This window comes from Trachurus japonicus, chromosome 1 (assembly GCF_045865225.1).
Source record: "Trachurus japonicus isolate A0001 chromosome 1, Traja_1.0".
Lineage (NCBI taxonomy): Eukaryota > Metazoa > Chordata > Actinopteri > Carangiformes > Carangidae > Trachurus > Trachurus japonicus.
Window position 1 is genome coordinate 35,423,280 of NC_140907.1, and position 19,739 is coordinate 35,443,018.

At 44.4% G+C, this 19,739-nt stretch overlaps 1 protein-coding gene across 3 annotated transcripts in view; it reads left to right on the forward strand.

The window, feature by feature from the left end:
- The window catches only part of vps54 (VPS54 subunit of GARP complex), a 44,637-nt gene extending 25,231 nt beyond the window's left edge, over positions 1-19,406 (forward strand). The window contains exons 10-25 of one of the 3 annotated variants that reach the window (XM_085786167.1): positions 848-955; positions 1,072-1,127; positions 2,326-2,422; positions 3,468-3,868; positions 5,864-5,941; positions 7,956-8,085; positions 9,605-9,786; positions 10,849-10,961; positions 11,079-11,142; positions 11,793-11,898; positions 13,906-13,993; positions 15,586-15,707; positions 15,838-15,918; positions 16,975-17,082; positions 17,202-17,296; positions 18,996-19,406. In XM_085786167.1, coding sequence (XP_085642293.1) covers positions 848-955; positions 1,072-1,127; positions 2,326-2,422; positions 3,468-3,868; positions 5,864-5,941; positions 7,956-8,085; positions 9,605-9,786; positions 10,849-10,961; positions 11,079-11,142; positions 11,793-11,898; positions 13,906-13,993; positions 15,586-15,707; positions 15,838-15,918; positions 16,975-17,082; positions 17,202-17,296; positions 18,996-19,101 — 1,935 coding nt within the window. In that variant the 3' untranslated portion in view covers positions 19,102-19,406. The remainder of the gene's footprint in view (positions 1-847; positions 956-1,071; positions 1,128-2,325; positions 2,423-3,467; positions 3,869-5,863; positions 5,942-7,955; positions 8,086-9,604; positions 9,787-10,848; positions 10,962-11,078; positions 11,143-11,792; positions 11,899-13,905; positions 13,994-15,585; positions 15,708-15,837; positions 15,919-16,974; positions 17,083-17,201; positions 17,297-18,995) is intronic. The other 2 variants (XM_085786178.1, XM_085786190.1) reach the window with 2 other exon arrangements.
- Positions 19,407-19,739: the final 333 nt, after the last annotated feature.

Here is a 19,739-nt window from a genome sequence, read left to right on the forward strand (position 1 = left end):
CAACATTTTTGGCAAACTGGCCCATTGCCATAATCCCTATAGTCATAGCAGTAGGTTTGTTACCTTTAATTGTCGGTGCAAGCTGTTTTTCAGAACGGTGGAGCAGAGCCGTGAGCTGCTCAGAGCTACGCTACGGAGGCTCATGAGATTTCTTGGTTTCTCTCATCAAACTCATCAAATACACAATCCAACAACTCCACAACGCTCTGGTGGACAAGTTGTGAGCTGCACATTCACCACGCTATGAGATAATAACACAACGTTACCAGACAGAGTTGTTTTAGAGGGAAATACACAGAGACTGCTTGATGAAAAACTGTCCCTGAAGGCAACAAATTTCCCTCTACAACAACTCTGTGTGGTAACGTTGTGTTATTACCTCATAGCGTGGTGAATGTGCAGGTCACAACTTGTCCACCAGAGCGTTGTGGAGTTGTTGGATTGTGTATTTGATGAGTTTGATGAGGGAAACCAAGAAATCCCATAATGAGCCTCCGTAGCGTAGCTCTGAGCAGCTCACGGCTCTGCTCCGCCGTTCTAAAAATAGCTTGCACCGACAATTAAAGGTAAAGAACCTACTGCTATGACTATAGGGATTATAGCAATGGGCCAATTTGACAAAATGTTGAACTATCCCTATCAGTTTCCATGTGTTTGTTCACTTTTAATCAGTTTCATTGTCTCCTGACTGAGGGCCTCATTGATTATTGATCAGTTGCTCTGATTTCAGCTCGTTGCAGAGTCTGGATTTTAATTCATTCATTCATTCATTCATTTATTTATTTGTTTCTGTTTTCATTGTTAATTGTGTGTGTTTGTGTTGTGTGTGTGTGTGTGTGTGTGTCAGGAGCGTCTGGAGTCCCTGGTGTTCGGTCTGCTGCGGCAGAGGAAGCTGGACTTTCTGGACATTTACAGCGATGAGATGATCCTGGCGGCGAAGGCCATCGTCACTCAGGTCCCAGAGAAACACACAAACAAACAAACAACGACAATAATAATAATAACAGTGACACACTGAGAGTTTGTGTTGTTTGTGGTAAAACTGTGTGTATGTGTGTGTTTGTGTTGCAGTGTGTAGCAGAAAGTGTTTTGCACATAGAAGACATTGACACTGAAGTCGTCACTAAGTAAGTGGAAAACCTGCTCTGATCTAAACTATCTGGATCAATAAGCTGCTGGGAAATCAATATTATGATTTGATATTAAAGGAATAGTTCACTAAAAAATGAAATTCAGTCATTATTGCCTCCCCCTCATGCTGATGAATACTCCAGAGTAGTTTTTTTATTCCTCAAAGTGCATCTGGAGACCCGGGAGGCCGGTTCCTAGTCCAACAAAAACTTTATATGAGAGTCAATAGGGACCGACACAAAAACGTCCATGAAACTACACAACAACCATTTAATATTCCTCCACACTGCTCATCCACTGCAATCCAAGTGTCCTGAAGGGAGATAGTCCAGAGTTTACTGGAAACAACGTCATTTAGGACATTTTTACAGCCTAACGAAGTCCGGACTTCTGCAGCAACCGGTCTGCAGAGCTGGTCAGCCGGCCAACCTTCGTCGTCATCCTGGGGGGAGAAAACAATCGCTACAATCGTTTACTGGAAACAATGTAATTTAGGACATTTTTACAGCCTAAACGGTCCTGTATTGAATTTACCTGGGTCCCTTCAGGACACTTGGATTGCAGCAGACGAGCAGTGTGGAGGAATATTAAATGGTTTTTGTGTAGTTTTATGGATGTTTTTGTGTCGGGCCCTATTGACTCTCATATAAAGTTTTGGTTGGACTAGGAACCGGCCTCCCGGGTCTCCAGATTCACTTTGAGGAATAAAAAACCACTCGGGAGTATTCATCAGCATGAATTCCATTTTTTGGTGAACTATTCCTTTAATCGGTTGTTTTAGTTGCACCTTTGCTCATGAAAACACAATAATGGGACATTATAGGATAGAAAAAAACTAGAAGCAGCCAATCAGAAACATGGTCACAGAACGTTATGAAGAAGTCGCCCTTTGACATTTTGGATATAAAACATCAACACATCATTTCAATCCTTAATTAAAGCAGTTAAATTACATTTTGTCCTAATTAATGAATCAGTTTGTGATGTGTTAGTGGTTAAAGTTAGAAAGATGTTAAACTGTCTCTTAGTTCATCACACACAAGTTTAAAGTGTAAAATATAACAAAAGCTCATTTTTCTCTGCGGGTGAATACATTTATAAACGTTAACGTAAGTTTTAGAGATGAGGGCGTGATGTGTTTTAACTTGTACTGTGTGTGTGTGTGTGTGTGTGTGTGTGTGTGTGTGTGTGTAGGCTAGCTGACCAGATGCGTCTGATGACGTTCCCTCAGTGGTTCGAGGTTCTGAAGAACGTCTTTGAGAGTTTCCTTCTCTTCCTGCAGAGGATCAAGGTGAGAGTCAGAATAGCAACCCAGCAGCAGCGCCACGTCGTCATGTCACGTCTACTGTCTAATGCAGGGCTATTCAATTGGGCCCCGGAACCAAAATCCCTACTATAGTTCAGACTGTGAATGCACCACTCAACGCAGCCTAGCAACACACAACCTAGGGCTGCACAATTAATCGAATTTTAATCACGATTTTGGCTGCCACGATTAAATTAAGATGATCGTCACGATATTAACATATTAAAAAACGGGCTGTGCTGCATATCAAATCAAGCGCCTGTAGAGCCTGTACTTTCTTACTTTTATTTGAGTAAAGGAGTTGAATCAGCAGCTACTTCTACCAGATTTATTTATTGTTTTTTACACAAGTATCTGTAGGCTATTGTACAGAATGACACCTCTGCACTGGCATTTATTTTTCGCTAGCCCTTTGTCTTGGGTAAATTTTATTTTATTATTTATTTTTATTTTACGTTTTATTTTGAACTGAAAGCCTTGTTCACATATTGTTTGTTTGAAATAGAATGTGCAATAAAAACATGTTTTATCTAACATAATGTATAATCGTGATTAATAATCGTGATTTCAATATTGACAAAAATAATCGTGATTATCATTTTGGCCATAATCGTGCAGCCCTAACACAACCCACCCACCCAGTCAGTGTGTTGTTTTGAAAGTTACCGGTAGTACCTCAGTGGAAACTCAGACAGTAGGCCTCAGGAAACTTTTAGTTCCTAAAAAAACCTCCAATTCAAAGCATTAACAGCTGCACTTTACTACTACTACTATCACTATGTACTACTTTTATTGACTTATTCTCTTTTTTCTGGCTGTGTAGATTTGTTTTTAATAGCTAATGCTGGGTTTTAAAAATGCCCCTCATTTGTCATAACCTTCTTATTGACCGCTGAAAATGTCCGGTCCATCTTAAGGTCTCGGTTTTAAAATCTGGCCGCACTGAATTTGTAATTGAATAGCCCTGGTCTAATGTCTACTCACTTCCTGTCTGTGTGTGTGTGTGTGTGTGTTTTTGTGTGTCCGTCAGGCGACTCTGAGCGTCATCAGAAACGTGGTCCTTGAAGTCCTGGACTCGAACCAGAAGGCCCGGCTGCTGGAGGAGGCGGCGGCGGCAGCAGCGGCGGCCTCGGTCGCCTCGGGTCAGGAGTCGTCGTCCTCGCCGGGCTCGTCGCTGCTGCAGGGCGAGGCCGAGCTGGCCTACCTCACCCACGAGGGCCTGTTCATCAGCGACGCCCTGAACGACGCCCAGCAGCAGCAGCAGCAGCAGCAGCAGCAGCAGCAGCAGCAGCAGCAGCAGCAGCAGCAGCAGCAGCAGCAGCAGCAGCAGCAGCAGCAGCAGCAGCAGCAGCAGCAGCGGGCCGAGGCCGCCGGCACCGACCCGACCTCGGGACCCACTGAGAGCTTCACCTACAGAGACCAGAGCTTCATGTACGTTCCTGAAAGGTTCCACCACTTTGTATGGCGATTTTATATTTCAATTATTGTGATTTTCTTTCCTTAAACAAGAGCAGGTTGAACCAAACACTTGACAATACATCACAAGTCATATTTACAAAAAACAATACACACATCACATCAGTTTGTCTGTTGTGTTCGTTTGTTCGCATAGATATCTGTGAACAAACGAACACAACAGGCCGGTTTGACGTTGTCGAGTGTAATGGCACAGAATACATGATCGTACAATAAAGATTGGTCGTCCTCCCCCCCAAAAAAAAATCAAAAAAATATCGCCAGAAAAAAATCGCGATTAATATAAAAATCGATTTTTTGGCCCAGCCCTAGGTTCTATCATGCTTCAATCGGGTCCATTTGGTTCTTTCAGTTTCATCTGGTTCCATCAGGTCCATTAGGATCCAATAGAGGGTATGCACATGACGTCACGGTACTCGGAAGTCGCTGTGGAACGTCCACTGAGTGGCAAAAAGACGAGTGGCAGAGCCGCCAAAGTTTAAAAACGACGCAGTAACGAAGCGATTTTCTCCGAGCCCACACAAGTCTGACATGTCTAGCTTTGCCAGCATGTAAAGCAGCATGACCTAACAGAGCTGCTAGAAATCTAGAGGATACGTCTTACTTTGACCGAGTTACATTCAAGAACCTGTTCTCAATGACGGAAAGTAAATTCACTGGAGCGGTAATTGTTTTCGATCAATCAGCTGTGTTTACAGTTTCAGGTGTCGTAGTTCTGATGTTTAGACAGATAAATTAGTCCTCTAACACATCCTACAGTTTGACTGGTCAGAGTTTTTCAGAATAAAAGCAGCTTGTGTTTAAGCGTCAGGAGTCAGTGTCAGGATGACAGTAACAGCTGTAATCTCGTCCTTCTGCACAGTAACAGCAGCCTGTCTGTCACTCTGCAGGTACCGCGGTCACACTGTGTGTTACTATGGTTACAGGATTGTCAGTGTCCGTGGAGCAGACGGTTGTGTTGAGCTGGTTGTCGATTCCTTTTGACATCAATTTGTTTTGATATACGATATTTTATCCAGTTTATGAGTCCACCGCTATCCGCCAGCACGTTGAGGGAGGTTTGTTTTGCCACTCAGTCCGATCGAACGGGGCGTTGCCGAGGGCAACGTGACGTAAACGCATACCCTCTATCCACCACTTTATTTTCCCATGATCCATTGCGTCACACCACAACGGAAGTGGGTTTTAGTAGCATTCTAGCGAGCGGCTAACTGGTAGCGTTAGCCACCGGTGTAGGCACCAAATGTGGGGGCTCTGGGCTGCCAAAACCGTTTTGACTAAATCTGATGTTTGTTGAGTCTATAAAACAAATTATTGAACAAACATTACTATTTCATTTCTTAGTCATGGTTATCGTAGTTGTTAGCTTTGCTGCTGCTGACAGCTAAGTTAACAGCAGCAGTAAACTAACATCAGGACGTCAGCTGTCAAAACCCTCCTGTTGTTGGACACGACATGAAACTACTCCAGTTAGCTCAGTCATGTTGTAACTAGGATATATATCCGCTGGAAAGAAATTTTTTTTTCATGGGCCGTTTATTGAGTTATTGTTTATTGACACTGCTAACAGCTAACAGCTAACGGTTAGCCCAGCTAATCTAAAATGTTTGTTAAACAATTCGTTTTATAGACTTCATAAACATCAGAGTAGTCACAACGGTGATATAGTGACGTGAAAATGTGACATAGTAAAGCTAAAACCTCGTCCGTATTGTTCTCATTAAAATTACGTGATGATTATAAATAAAGTCATCTAACCAATGTCTATCAACCAGTCTATGCTATCAACAATACAGTAACGGTGGAGTAATGGAGCGTCATGGTGACACCCAGCGTCATTCTCCGGAAAGTGGTGGATAGAAAAGTCCAGAATCAGAGAATTGTGATGAAACCAACTGAATCCAACAGAACTAAAACCCTGTTTGTTAACGGCTGGTCTGTGTTCATCAGGAGAACCCACAGACAGAAGGTGGACAGGAGGCGTGGTCAGCGGCGGGTTAGGACGCAGGTTGTTGTAGCTGTTCACAGGTCAATACTAGAGACGACAGCCAATAATCAAAGATCAATCTAATCAATAAAATGTAATAAGATATATAATGTTAATTATGGGGAAAAAAACATGCTGGTTTTAATCAACTATTAACTGTCAACGTGGCCGATAGTGATAAAGTTATTTGTTTAAATTCACTTCATTACAAATTTATAATCAGTGATTGAGATGATTTATTGATTAACGACTGTGATGACAGTTTATCCAAGAATTTTTTTTTTTCTAATTGATCTATAATTGGTTTTAAAATCCAGATCAGATTTGGCTTCAGGCAAAAACAAACACGAATAAACACTTAAATATCTGTTTCTGATTGATTGATTGATTGTTGATTGATTGATTGATTGAGTCAAGTGTCAGAGTTCAAACTCAACACAAACTTTAATTGTTAAAATAAACATTGATCCAGTGGAAGATTCGTTTCTACGCCGACGATACCTTTAATTATTTATACAATTGAACCTGTTATTTTTAATCAAATCAAACAAATGTGAATTAAATTGATTGTTGAAACTGATAAACTAGATTTTATCAATACAAATGAGCAATTATTGATTATTACTAATGTGAAAAAAATACAAACTCTAGAAATCTTCTTCTCCAAAACATCGGTCGATGGCGATGGCTCAACTTTTCCTCCCAGTTCTACTTCCTGTCCCTTCAGATGTTTTCTCGCTGAAGCAGCTTTGACTTCCTGTCTGTTGCCGTGGCGATTCTTCTTCCTTCTTCCTCTTCTTCCTCCTTCTTTTCCTTCTTCCTATTCTTCTTCCTCTTCCTTCTCTTCTTCTTTTTTCCTCCTCCTCTTCCTTCTCCTCTACCTCCTCTTCTTCCTTCTTCCTATTATTCTTCCTTCTATTCTTCTTCCTCCTCCATTTCCTTCTCCTCTTCCTCCTTCTTCTTTTCCTTCATCTTCATCTTCCTCCTCCTCTTCCTTTTTCCTTCTCTTCTTCCTCTTTTTCCTCCTCCTCTTCCTTCTTCCTCCCCTCCTTTTTCCTCCTCCCTCTTCCGCGTTCCCATTCTTTTTCCTCTTCATCCTCCTTTTCCTCGTCTTCTTCCTTCTCCTCTTCCTCCTCTTCTTGCTCTTCTCCTCTTCCTCCTCCTCTTCTTCCTCCTTCTTTTCCTTCTTCCTCTTCCTTTTTCCTTCTCCTCTTCTTCCTCCTCCTCTTCCTCTCCCTCCTCTTCCTCGTTCCCATTCTTTTTTCTCTTCCTCCCCCTTTTCCTCCTCATCTTCTTCCTTCTCCTCCTCCTCTTCCTCTTGCTCTTCTTCCTCCTTCTTTTCCCTCTTCATATTCCTCCTCTTCTTCCTCCTTCTTTTCCTTCTTCCTCCTCCTCTTCCTTTTTCCTTCTCTTCTTCCTCTTTTTCCTCCTCCTCTTCCTTCTTCCTCCCCTCCTTTTTCCTCCTCCCTCTTCCGCGTTCCCATTCTTTTTCTTCTTCATCCTCCTTTTCCTCCTTGTCTTCTTCCTTCTCCTCTTCCTCCTCTTCTTCCTCCTTCTTCCTCTTCTTCCTCCTCCTCTTCCTCGTTCCCATTCTTTTTCCTCTTCCTCCCCCTTTTCCTCCTCATCTTCTTCCTTCTCCTCCTCTTCCTCTTGCTCTTCTTCCTCCTTCTTTTCCCTCTTCATATTCCTCCTCTTCTTCCTCCTTCTTTTCCTTCTTCCTCCTCCTCTTCCTTTTTCCTTCTCTTCTTCCTTTTTCCTTCTCCTCTTCTTCCTCTTTTTCCTCCTCCCTCTTCCGCGTTCCCATTCTTTTTCCTCTTCATCCTCCTTTTCCTCCTGGTCTTCTTCCTTCTCCTCTTCCTCCTTCTTTTCCTTCTTCCCCCTCTTCCTTCTTCCTCCTCCTCTTCAACTACTTCTACTTCTTCTACTTCCTGTCCCTTCAGATGTTTACTTGATGTTTTCTCGCTGAAGCAGCTTTGACTTCCTGTCTGTTGCCGTGGCGATGTCGTCATGTCGTCATAACAACGGGCCGGTTTGTGTGTGTGTGTGTGTGTGCAGGTCCGGTGAGAACATGATGCCCTCGGAGCTGGAGATGAACCGCGTCATCAACAACGTCCAGGAGCTTCTGTTCACGGCGTCCGACGTCTCCCACGACCGCTGCGTCAAAGTCCTGACGGCCAGAGCCAAGGTGGTGACCTCTGACCCCTGACCTTTGACCTCTCAGCTCTGACCTCTCAGCTCTGACCTCTCAGCTCTGCTTTAATTTGTGTGCCGAAGCGGAAGCGGCCCCATGGGACCTCAATTCGAAAAAAGTCTCCATACAAATGAACGGGAGTGAAAGTTTTATTTCGTGATCCGTTTGAATTGCGCCATGAGAAAAAAATATGTCCTCTACCTGTTTAAAACATCACGTTTCATGCCGAGAAATCAGCCGTTTATCATAAAACGGCAACAGAAGAATGTATTTTGTGTGAAGACGCTCTACGGACTACAGATCTGGTGTCCCACAAAAAATACGTCACCACCTGACACAGGAAAGGGCGGCATTTGGTGTGTGACGTCACCTACGCGACTTGTAGTCTTTCTGCTTACAGATTCTTCTGAATTTTATTCTACAATAGTTTTACAACAAACTGCTGGTTTCTCTTCATGAAACGTGATGTTTTAAACAGGTAGAGGACATATTTTTTTCTCATGGCACAATTCAAACGGATCACGAAATAAAACTTTCACTCCTGTTCACTTGAATGGCGAGTTTTTCAGAGTTGAGGTCCCATGGCGACCGTTACTTCCTGCTTCCGCTTAGGCTCTCTATACACACATATATATTTACCATGGTTTGGTCTCTAACCCCCTTCCTCCCTCTCTTCCTCCTCCTCCCTGTTCTTCTTCCTCTTTCTCCTCTTCTTTCTTCCTTCTCCTTTTCCTTCTTGTTCCTCTTCCTCCTCCTCTTCTTTCTTCCTCCTCCTTTTCCTTCTTCCTCCTCTTCTTCTTTCTTCCTCCTCCTCTTCTTTCTTCCTCCTCCTTTTCCTTCTTCTTCTTCCTTTTCTTCCTCCTTTTCCTTCTTCTTGTTCCTCTTCCTCCCTACTCTTCTTCCTCCTTCTCCTCTTCTTTCTTCCTCCTTTTCCTTCTTCCTCCTCCTCCTTTTCCTTCCTACTCTTACTCCTCCCCCTCCTCCTCTCTGCTCCTCTTCTTCCCTCTCCTTTTCATTCTTCCTCTTCCTCCTCCCTGCTCCTCTTCCTCCTTCTTCATCCTCCTCTGCTTTCTTCCTTCTCCTTTTCCTTCTTCTTGTTCCTCTTCCTCTTCCTCTTCCTCCTCCTTTTCCTTCTTCCTCTTCCTCCTTCACCTCTTCTTTCTTCCTTTTCCTTTTCCTTCTTGTTCCTCTTCCTCCTCCTCTTCTTTCTTCCTCTTCCTTCTTCCTCCTCCTCCTTTTCCTTCTTCCTCTTCCTCCTCCTCTTCTTTCTTCCTCTTCCTTCTTCCTGCTCCTCCTCTTCTTTCTTCTTCTTCCTTTTCCTTCTTCCTCTTCCTTCTTCCTCCTCCTCTTCTTCCTCCTCCTTTTCCTTCTTCCTCTTCCTCCTCCTCTTCTTTCTTCCTCTTCCTTTTCCTTCTTCTTCTTCCTCCTCCTCCTTTTCTTCTTCATCATCCCCCTCCTCCTCCCTACTCTTCTTCCTCTTCCTCCTCTTCCCCCCCCCCCCCTCCTCCAACAGGACGGTTCCCTGGAGCGTCTCAGCTCCTCAGAGTTCGTGTGTTTGTCTCAGGCGGTCGAGGGTTTCGTCAGAGACACGGAGGAGCTGTGCGGCCGCCGCAGCGTCTCCCTGCGGGGGGCGCTGCAGAGCCAGGCCAACCGCTTCGTCCACCGCTTCCACGACGAGCGCAAGACCAAACTCAGGTCAGAGGCAGCTCGCTGCACGCTTCCACTTCTTCTCCTTCGTCTACTACTTCTACTCGAGTCACCATTGAACTCGTCTCGCTCGCCAGATCCTCCTCCAGAGAAGAAGGAGAGTCTGGCTGGTTCGCCAGTAGCTGGGTTTCCATCCAAATGTATCGAATTTAAGAGCGGATTTTGTGAAAATGCGCAAAAAGCGAATGCAAATTTATGACCGTTTCCATTCATTAGTGTTTTGCGATTAGGAGGTGAGATTACGTCATAAGAGAGCATAAATGTATCCAACAGCTGACACTCAACATCATGGACAATTTACCTACTTTCCGGACTATAGACGCACCTGTATAAGCCGCACCAGCTACATTTTAAAAGAAAATACTGTACATATAGGCCGCACTTGAATATAAGCTGCAGGTTTTCATTTTGTAACATGAGATATTTACACAGAAAGACAGTAGGGAACTGTGGCAGTCTGCTCGCTTTTCCGCTATTTTGGTTACGCTCCTCTCGCCCATGTGCATCTGTTGACAACAAAGCCGGCAAAAAAGTCCTCTACCTGTTCCGATTGAATTGTGCCATGAGAAAAAAATATGTCCTCTACCTGTTTAAAACATCACGTTTCATGAAGAGAAATCAGCAGTTTATCATAAAACTATTGTAGAATAAAATTCCGAAGAGTCCGTAACCAGAAAGACTACAAGTCGCGTAGGTGACGTCACACACCAATTGCCGCCCTTTCCCGTGTCAAGTGGTGATGTATTTTTTGTGGGACACCAGATTTGTAGTCTGCAGAGCGTCGTCACACAAAATACATTCTTCTGTTGTCGTTTTACGATAAACTGCTGATTTCTCGGCATGAAACGTGGTGTTTTAAACAGGTAGAGGACATATTTTTTTCTCATGGCACAATTCAATCGGATCACGAAATAAAACTTGGACTCCCGTTCATTTGTATGGAGACTTTTTTCGAGTTGAGGTCCCATGGGGCCGTTACTTCCTGCTTCCGCTTCGGCTCTCTATTGAACTGACAGAGATGTTGTTTGTTGTTGTTGTTTGTTGTTGCAGCCTCCTCCTGGACAACGAGCGCTGGAAACAGGCCGAGGTTCCCGCCGAGTTTCAGGATCTCGTCAACTCCATCGCCGACGGCAGGATAACACTACCGGAGCGCAAAACCCCGGGTAAGAAAACTAAAGACAACAACCTGCTCCTCCTCCTGCTCCTCAGCCCTTTAAAGTCTTTAAGAGCTGATCAATAATCAGTAATGGTGATCGGCTGTAACACGTCTCCTCCTGCAGGTCCAGAAGACAGGAAGCCAACGGAGTTTCTGCTCGTCAACGGGCAAAAATACGCCGTCGTCGGGTGGGTGTGAAACTGAGAAACCAAAATCCTGAAAGTTGTTGTAGGGTGTCGTCCAGGTGGTGAGGGGGCGGGGCTCTGTTGTGACATCACAAAGTGACACGAAGTCCAGACTTTTAACTTTATACTGTAAGGAGCTTTAATACAAACATCTACCTTTATTTTGAAGGAGCTTTAATACAGACTTCTAGCTTTTATTCTGAAGGAGCTCTAGCTTTTATTCTGAAGGAGCTTTATAAGCAACAACTACCTTTATTTTGAAGGAGCTTTAATAGAAACATCTAGCTTTTATTCTGAAGGAGCTTTGATTTAAACCTCTAGCTTTTAGTCTGAAGGAGCTTTAATACAAACCTCTAGCTTTTATTGTGAAGGAGCTTTAATACAAACATCTACCTTTATTGTGAAGGAGCTTTAATATAAACCTCTAGCTTTTATTGTGAAGGAGCTTTAATACAAACCTCTAGCTTTTATTCTGAAGGAGCTTTAATACAAACCTCTAGCTTTTATTCTGAAGGAGCTTTAATACAAACATCTAGCTTTTATTCTGAAGGAGCTTTAAAACAAACATCCAGCTTTTATTGTGAAGGAGCTTTGAGTTAAACATCTAGCTTTTATTGTGAAGGAGCTGTCCCATCTTGTTCCTGTTTCCTCAGGACGGTTCTGCTGCTCATCCGGATCTTTCTGGAATACTGTCAATGCGTCAACGACATCCCGTCGATCGCCACCGACATGTTGACGCGCCTGTCGGACCTCCTCAAGGTCAGGATGACCCACACACACACACACACACACACACACAGACACACACACAGACACACACACACACACACAGACACACACACACACACACACACACACTAGCTGTGTTGTAAATCGCCCCTATCACGGATGCAGTGCATAGTCGCCATTTTGTAGTGTTGTTCGAATTCTCCGCGATTACACCCACAATGCACCGCAAAATTGAGTGAACAAGCGATGCACACTACTTTGTACTCCCGTATGTATCCCACAATGCAATGCGGTCGTGTTTTGCCAGAGAAGAAGAGCAGCAAGCTAATTAGCATGTTAGCGCCGATTTCTTTCGGTTATTTACCTATAAACTCCTCAGACGTATATTTGCCTTCGCTCCGTTTGTCTCGCCCGAGGAGCAGGAGTTGGGCAGCAGCATCCGAACAGTAACAGGCAGCATTAAATCAGTCTAATTAAGAAACTGTAGTAGAATATGTAGTAAATACGAGCTGACGAGCTATAAGCTAATAGCCACAGAGCCGTTACAGCTCACGGTCGGGACACACCATAGATATATATACTGACTAGATGCCGCGTTCTGCTTCTCAGCGTACGTCAATAGCGCCGCCATCTTGGTCCGGGGTTTCTGACCATAGACATAATACGTCTCACAAGCAGTCAGATCTGGTAGAACAAATTTCAGTGTATTTGGGTGTGTGTCTGAGTATGTAAGTGTATGTAAAAAATTTTTTGTTTTTTTGTATCATAAATATATGTCTGACATTTATAATAAACCAAACGGCTTGAAAATCGGTTGAATATTCGGTGAGTTATGGCGATTTTAATGGTTGATAGACGTCTGCCTCTGTTGACTAGTGCAGTTAGTAGACACGGCTTCCCCCTGCCCAAGATGGCGGCCGCGTTGACGTATTCCTCTCAATAGAGCTGCCTGGGAACGCGGCATCTAGTCAGTATATATAGTATATCTATGGGGACACACAACAGTAGTTGACCAAACCAAACTTCTGATAGTTTATTGTCCGAGAAACACGACCACACAGAATCACATCCTAAAATGTTTCCGCAAGTGTCTGTTTTTTCTTATTTTATTTTTATGTGTCCGGTTTGTTTCATACGTCCATGGTTTGTTAACATGATTAGTATGATGTAGTGCACTATATCATATACTGTACATGATGTAGTGGATAGGGAGTGAGTGAATGGCTGTGTTCGAAATCATCCACTCACTCACTCTCAGAATTCGGACACTAGACGGTAATTTTCTGGACATGGTTGCGTCAGCTGATGCGCCAGGTGTTGCTGTGACAGAAGCAGACGCGCCGAGAATCATGTAAACAAACCGGACACATAAAAATAAAATAATAAAAACCACACCCTTGCAGGAACATTTTAGGATGTGATTCTGTGTGGCTGTGTTACTCGGACAATAAACTGTTGAAATATCGTTAGTTTGGTTTGGTAAACTACTGTTGTGTGTCCAGATCGTGAGTCGTTAACGACTCTGTGGTTATTAGCTTAGCTCGTTAGCTCGTATTTCCTCCATATTCTACTACAGTTTCTTAATTAGACTGATTTAATGCTGCCTGTTAATGTTCGGATGCTGCTGCCCAACTCCTGCTCCTCGGGCAAGGCAAACGGAGCGAAGGCAAATACGTCTGAGGAGTTTATTGGTAAATTGCCTAAAGAAATCGTAGCTAACATGCTAATTAGCTTCCTCTTCTTCTCTGGCAAAACACGACCGCATTGCATTGTGGGATACGGGAGTAGAAAGTAGTGTACATCGCTTGTTCACTCAATTTTGCGGTGCATTGTGGGTGTTTTGTCATCCACTACATAGTGGATGAAATTAATCGCAGAGAATTCGAACAACACTACAAAATGGCGAACACACTATATAGTTAGTGCACTACATCCGTGATAGGGGGCGATTTTGAACACAGCCAATGAGTGGATGACTTCGAACACAGCCACTGACTGACAGACTCACCCCAGCTTCTCTTCTTGTGGTGTGTGCAGCACTTCAACTCTCGGAGCTGTCAGCTGGTTCTGGGCGCCGGCGCTCTGCAGGTCGTCGGCCTCAAGACCATCACCACCAAGAACCTCGGTACGACACTCTGGAGCTTCACTCTGTCTCCTTCATCGGCAGCGTTTTCAATAAAGTTTCAGTCAGTTTGAATGGAACTCAGAGAACTAGAGGAGCTGATCACTGATCAATACAACGTTAACCACCAACTCCTCTTCCTCCTTTTCCTCCTCTTATTCTCCCTCCTCCTCTTTCTTTTTCCTCTTTCTCCTCTTCTTCCTCTTGCTCTTCTTCCTCCTCCTCTTTCTTCTCCTCTTCCTCCTTCTTTTCCTTCTTCCTATTCTTCTTCCTCTTCCTCAACTCTTCCTTTTTCTTTCTCTTCTTCCGTTTTCCTTCTCCTCTTCTTCCTCTTTTTCCTCCTCCTTTTCCTTCCTCTTCCTCCTCCTCTTCCTTCTTCCTATTCTTCTTCCTCCCCTCCTTTTTCCTTCTTCCTCTTCCCCATTCTTTTTCTTCTTCCTCCTCCTTCTCCTCCTCGTCCTCTTCCTCTTGCTCTTCTTCCTCCTCCTCTTCCTTCTCCTCGTCCTCCTTCTTTTCCTTCTTCCTATTCTCCTTCCTCCTCCTCTTCCTTCTCCTCTTACTCCTCTTTTTCCTTCTCCCTTTCCTTCTTCTTCCTCCTCTTCTTCCTCCTCCTTCTTTTCCTTCTTCCTATTCATCTTCCTCCCCTACTTTTTCCTTCCTCCTCCTTCCCATTCTTTTTCCTCCTCCTTCTCCTCCTCTTCCTCCTCCTCTTCTTCCTCTTGCTCTTCTTCCTCCTCCTCTTCCTCCTTCTTTTCCTTCTTCCTATTCTTCTTCCTCCTCCTCTTCCTTCTCCTCTTCCTCCTCTTTTTCCTTCTCATTTTCCTTCTTCTTCTTCCTCCTCCTTCTTTTCCTTCTTCCTATTCTTCTTCCTCCCCTACTTTTTCCTCCCTCCTCCTTCCCATTATTTTTCCTCCTCCTTCTCCTCCTCTTCTTCCTCTTGCTCTTCTTCCTCCTTCTTTTCCTTCTTCCTATTCTTCTTCCTCCTCTTTTTCCTTCTCCTTTTCCTTCTTCCTCTTCCTCCTCTTCTTCCTCCTTCTTTTCCTTCTTCCTATTCTTCTTCCTCCCCTACTTTTTCCTTCCTCCTCCTTCCCATTCTTTTTCCTCCTCTTTTTCCTTCTCATTTTCCTTCTTCCTCTTCTTCCTTCTCCTCCTCCTCCTTCTTTTCCTTCCTCCTATTCTTCTTCATCCTCTTTTTCCTTCTCCTTTTCCTTCTTCCTCTTCCTCCTCTTCTTCCTCCTTCTTTTCCTTCTTCCTATTCTTCTTCCTCCCCTACTTTTTTCCTTCCTCCTCCTTCCCATTCTTTTTCCTCCTCTTTTTCCTTCTCATTTTCCTTCTTCCTCTTCTTCCTTCTCCTCCTCCTCCTTCTTTTCCTTCCTCCTATTCTTCTTCATCCTCTTTTTCCTTCTCCTTTTCCTTCTTCCTCTTCCTCCTCCTCCTTTAGTTATTGATCCTCCAGGTAGTGACAGAACAACATATTAATAACTCTTCTGTGTGTGTCTCTGTGTGTGTGTGTGTGTGTGTGTGTGTGTGTCTCTGTGTGTGTGTGTGTGTGTGTGTGTGTGTGTGTGTGTCTCTCTGTGTGTGTGTGTGTGTAGCGTTGGCGTCCCGCTGCCTCCAGCTGGTCGTCCTCTACATTCCCGTCATCCGATCTCACTTTGAGACCAAACTGCAGCCCAAACAGTTCAGCGTCCTGCGCCACTTCGACCACATCACCAAGGTAACCACAACCCTTTCAGTAAATCAATAATCAATAAATCAATAATCAATACACATAATAACCTGTGTGTGTGTGTGTGTGTGTGTGTGTGTGTGTGTGTGTGTGTGTGTGTGTGTGTGTCGTCGTGCAGGACTACAACGACCACATCTCGGAGATCTCGGCCAAGCTGGTGGCCATCATGGACAGTCTGTTCGAGAAGGTTTTATCAAAGGTGATGATGATGTCACGATGACGTCATAGCTACACTGATCCAAGATGGCCGCCCACGTGTTATGATATATTGATATTTACACTTTATGACGACGGTGTAAAGATCGACAGCAGCTTCGTCCTGTTCACATAGCAGTGTTTTATCAATAGAGCTGAATCCTCCTCTTTTTCTCATCCTCTTCCACCTCTTCCTTTTCCTTCCTCCTTCTTTTCCTTCTTCCTCTTCCTCCTCTTTTTCTTCCCCCTCTTCCTCTTCCTTCTTCCTCCTCTTCCTTTTCCACCTCTTCTTCCTATTCCTCCTCCCCCTCTTCCTTTTCCTTCCTCCTTCTTTTCCTTCTTCCTCTTCTTCCTATTCTTCTTCCTCCTCTTTTTTTCCTTCCTCCTCTTCCTTCTTCCTCTTCCTCCTCCTCTTCCCTCTCTTCCTCCTTCTTTTCCTTCTTCCTCTTCCTCCTCTTCCTCTTTCTCCTCTTCCTTCCTCCTCTTTTTCCTATTCTTCTTCCTCCTCTTTTTTCCTTCTCCTCTTCCTCCTCTTCCTTCCTCCTCTTTCTCCTCATCTTCCTCCTTCTTTTCCTTCCTCCTCTTCTTCCTCTTCCTCCTCTTCTTCCTATTCCTCCCCCTCTTCCTCCTCCTCTTCCTTTTCCTTCCTCCTTCTTTTCCTTCTTCCTCCTCTTCCTTCTTCCTCCTTCTTTTCCTTCCTCCTCTTCTTCCTCTTCCTCCTCTTCTTCCCCTTCCTCCTCCTCTTCCTTTTCTTTCCTCCTTCTTCGTCTTCCTCCTCTTCTTCCTCCTTCTTTTTTTTCTTCCTCCTCTTCCTTCCTCCTTCTTTTCCTTCCTCCTCTTCTTCCTCTTCCACCCCTTCTTCCTATTCCTCCCCCTCTTCCTCCTCCTCTTCCTTTTTCCTTCTCCTCTCAGCTGATTGATTGATGTTGTTTTTAAATCAAACAACTGAGTCTGTTTATAAATTAAAAAGTCATTTTAGATTTAGATTTGCACACTCACACAGCGGTCTGATGATGATGTCACTGATGATGTCACTGATGATGTCATCGTGTCTCCTCAGTACGAGGTCAAGGCCCCGATGCCGTCGGCCTGCTTCAGGAACGTCTGTAAACAGATGGCCAAGATGCACGAAGCCATTAACGAGCTTCTACCTGAGGAGCAGACGCAGGTGAGACTCTGGCCCCGGTAACCATGGCTGTTACCATGACGACAGTGTTTCCTGTCTGTGTGTGTGTGTGTGTGTGTGTGTGTGTGTGTGTGGCGCTGAACCTGGTTTCCTGTGTCCAGATGTTGTTCCTGAGGATCAACGCCAGTTTTAAGATGCACCTGAAGAGACAGCTGGCTCGACTGGGGGTCGTTAACGACGGAGGACCGCAGAACGGGTACGTTCACACACACTCACTTCCTGTTTCACTCTAAAGGTGCGTTCACACCGGGGACGTATTTTTCGTGCGAAAATATTTCTTTTCAAACCCTGGTTTTCATCAGGAGTCCTTCGCCACGGGCCACGAATGTTACGCGGTGAAAATGCGACATAATTTTTTTTTTTTTCGCAGCAAGGTTGATTTTTCTGAGCTTTCACCCGACAAATAAACGCTAGAATAGTAAAGTTGGTAACAAGATGACAGCAGGTGTTGAATACGTGAGGGAGAATTAACGAGTAGTCGTGTCTCGTATTCACATTGCCACCGGTGTGAACGCCAAATATTTCGCAATTCCGTGTCGTTTATTTGTCACGTCCCCGGTGTAAAAAGTTCCTTCAGAGGGAAGAAAGTTTAATTTATTTGGGGGGTTTGCTGTTGTTTGGTACGGCCATGGGGCAAACGCACCGAGCAGCTATGAAATACAAATTACATGAAAACTGCAAAAAATTTTGCATTGACATGAATGGAACGAGCCAAGTGCAAACGTCTACTGCTCCGGCATACTTCCACCTAGAGACTCCATTTAAACTGTAAGATGTAGACACAAGTCTTGTCTACGTATTGCTGTGTTGATCTACGTTTCAATAGGTCATATAGTTTTTGATCAATCACTGATCAATGACCATGATCATTTCTGGAGAAGTGTTGAGATTATAATGGGTGTGTATTGCACGGAATGTTGGTGCCAGAGTGTGTGACATCATCGGCTAGAGTGGGAGAAGTTCTCTGAAACTTTTCTCGTTCCACGCTGCTCACGGCCACAATTTACACTCTACACACATGATTTTTCCCACAGTTGTAGACAAACTTGTCCTCTCTCTAACAATGTGTTCATCAAAGCATAGAGACTTACAGAATTTAAACCGTGAGCCTCTGAGTGCAGCCAGATCCCTCCCTCGTCCTCATTGACTCTAATACAAAGATTTTCTGAGAGAAGCAGAATGGACCCCTGTTTATAACTCGCAAAGGTTTCCACAATATTTAGTGTAGAAACACCAAAATCACATCAAATCGTTCAGGAAGTCCTTACGACGACCACGGTCTGCTTCTTTTTCTGATAGGAGCTACCGTTTAGTCACAGTAAGCCCAGATGTGAGACCAGCGCAGAGGCAAAAAAATCACCTTTTTTTCCTCTCTCCACGTTTCTGTCCGCCTCAGTCTGGGGGGCCCCGATCGTCATGACAACCACCCCAAGTTGCCGTGGTAACCTCTGAGCCTCAGCTAATTAATAATCAATGAGGTTAATGGATCAGTTTAATAGAACTCTGCTCTGTGATTGGACAGTGGTCGTCCAATCAGTTGTGTTTTTGTGCACTGCAAAAACTCAAAATCTTTCCAAAGATCGACAGCAGTTTTGTCCTGTTCACATGATAATCAATGTTTTATCAATAATCAATAGAGAGTGGAGCCGATCATCGATCAATCAGCTGATTGTCAACGAAAAAAAGGCAATTTTTTTGTTTTTTTCAAGCCGGTTTTGCTCTTCCGGTGGAATTTTATGTTTACGTTTCCATGGTTTCGGTAGTCGCGGTAAATGCATGGATTTCTTTTATTTCTTTTTTTTTCAAAGAAAATCTGTAAAACGCATAACCTTCCAGGCTGGTGGTTGTTTGTTGTTGTTCTTTATCTATTGTTGTTGTTGTTGTTTACCTTCCAGGCTGGTGGTGGTGGACGTGGCCTTCTACACGGAGAACGTTCAGGGTCTGCGGAGTCTGGAGCGCCTCGACCTGAACATGGCGGAGATCTGGGAGCAGAAGAGGTGATGGAGGGGGCGGAGCCAACACGTCCAGGGACCGACCAATGGGGAGGGAGGAGTGGGGGGGGGCGCGACCCGACCCGACCCCTCGGAGGGGTCGACTACTGAGGCCCGCAGGGACCAAAAGACTCAACTGGAGGAGGAGGAAACGCGGCTTCCTCAACGGCTCCACCTTAAGAAACGTTCCCAGTAACTGACGGAGCCTCCTTAACAAACTGCTGCCACCTCATCATCTCACTGTGCAATTCAACAGGAAGTCGTAAATTATTGGATGTTGGGGGGTTTTTTTGTTTTTTTTTCCGGCGGTGGAGACGAAGCAGCGACTCGTTTCTTTTTACCGCCAACGACGACACCACGACACCACCACGAGGCTCAGATTTTCCCGCTGCTAGTTTTTTGCGCGCGCGTACGGATTCGGGTCTCGAGGGATGAAACGATGAATCGCCGTGGAAACGTTTGTTTTCCCGCCGGAGGGGTGTTGTGTTTTTTTTTTTTCTTTCTTTCTTTTTTCTTTTTTTTTTTTTTTTGATTCGCTTCAATCAGACATTTTATTTTTTTTATGCAGGAAACAGAAACACGAAGGTGGAATTGAAGAGTTTCGCTTCAATCGACACAATCCCACAGACTGTGAACGCATCATCACGA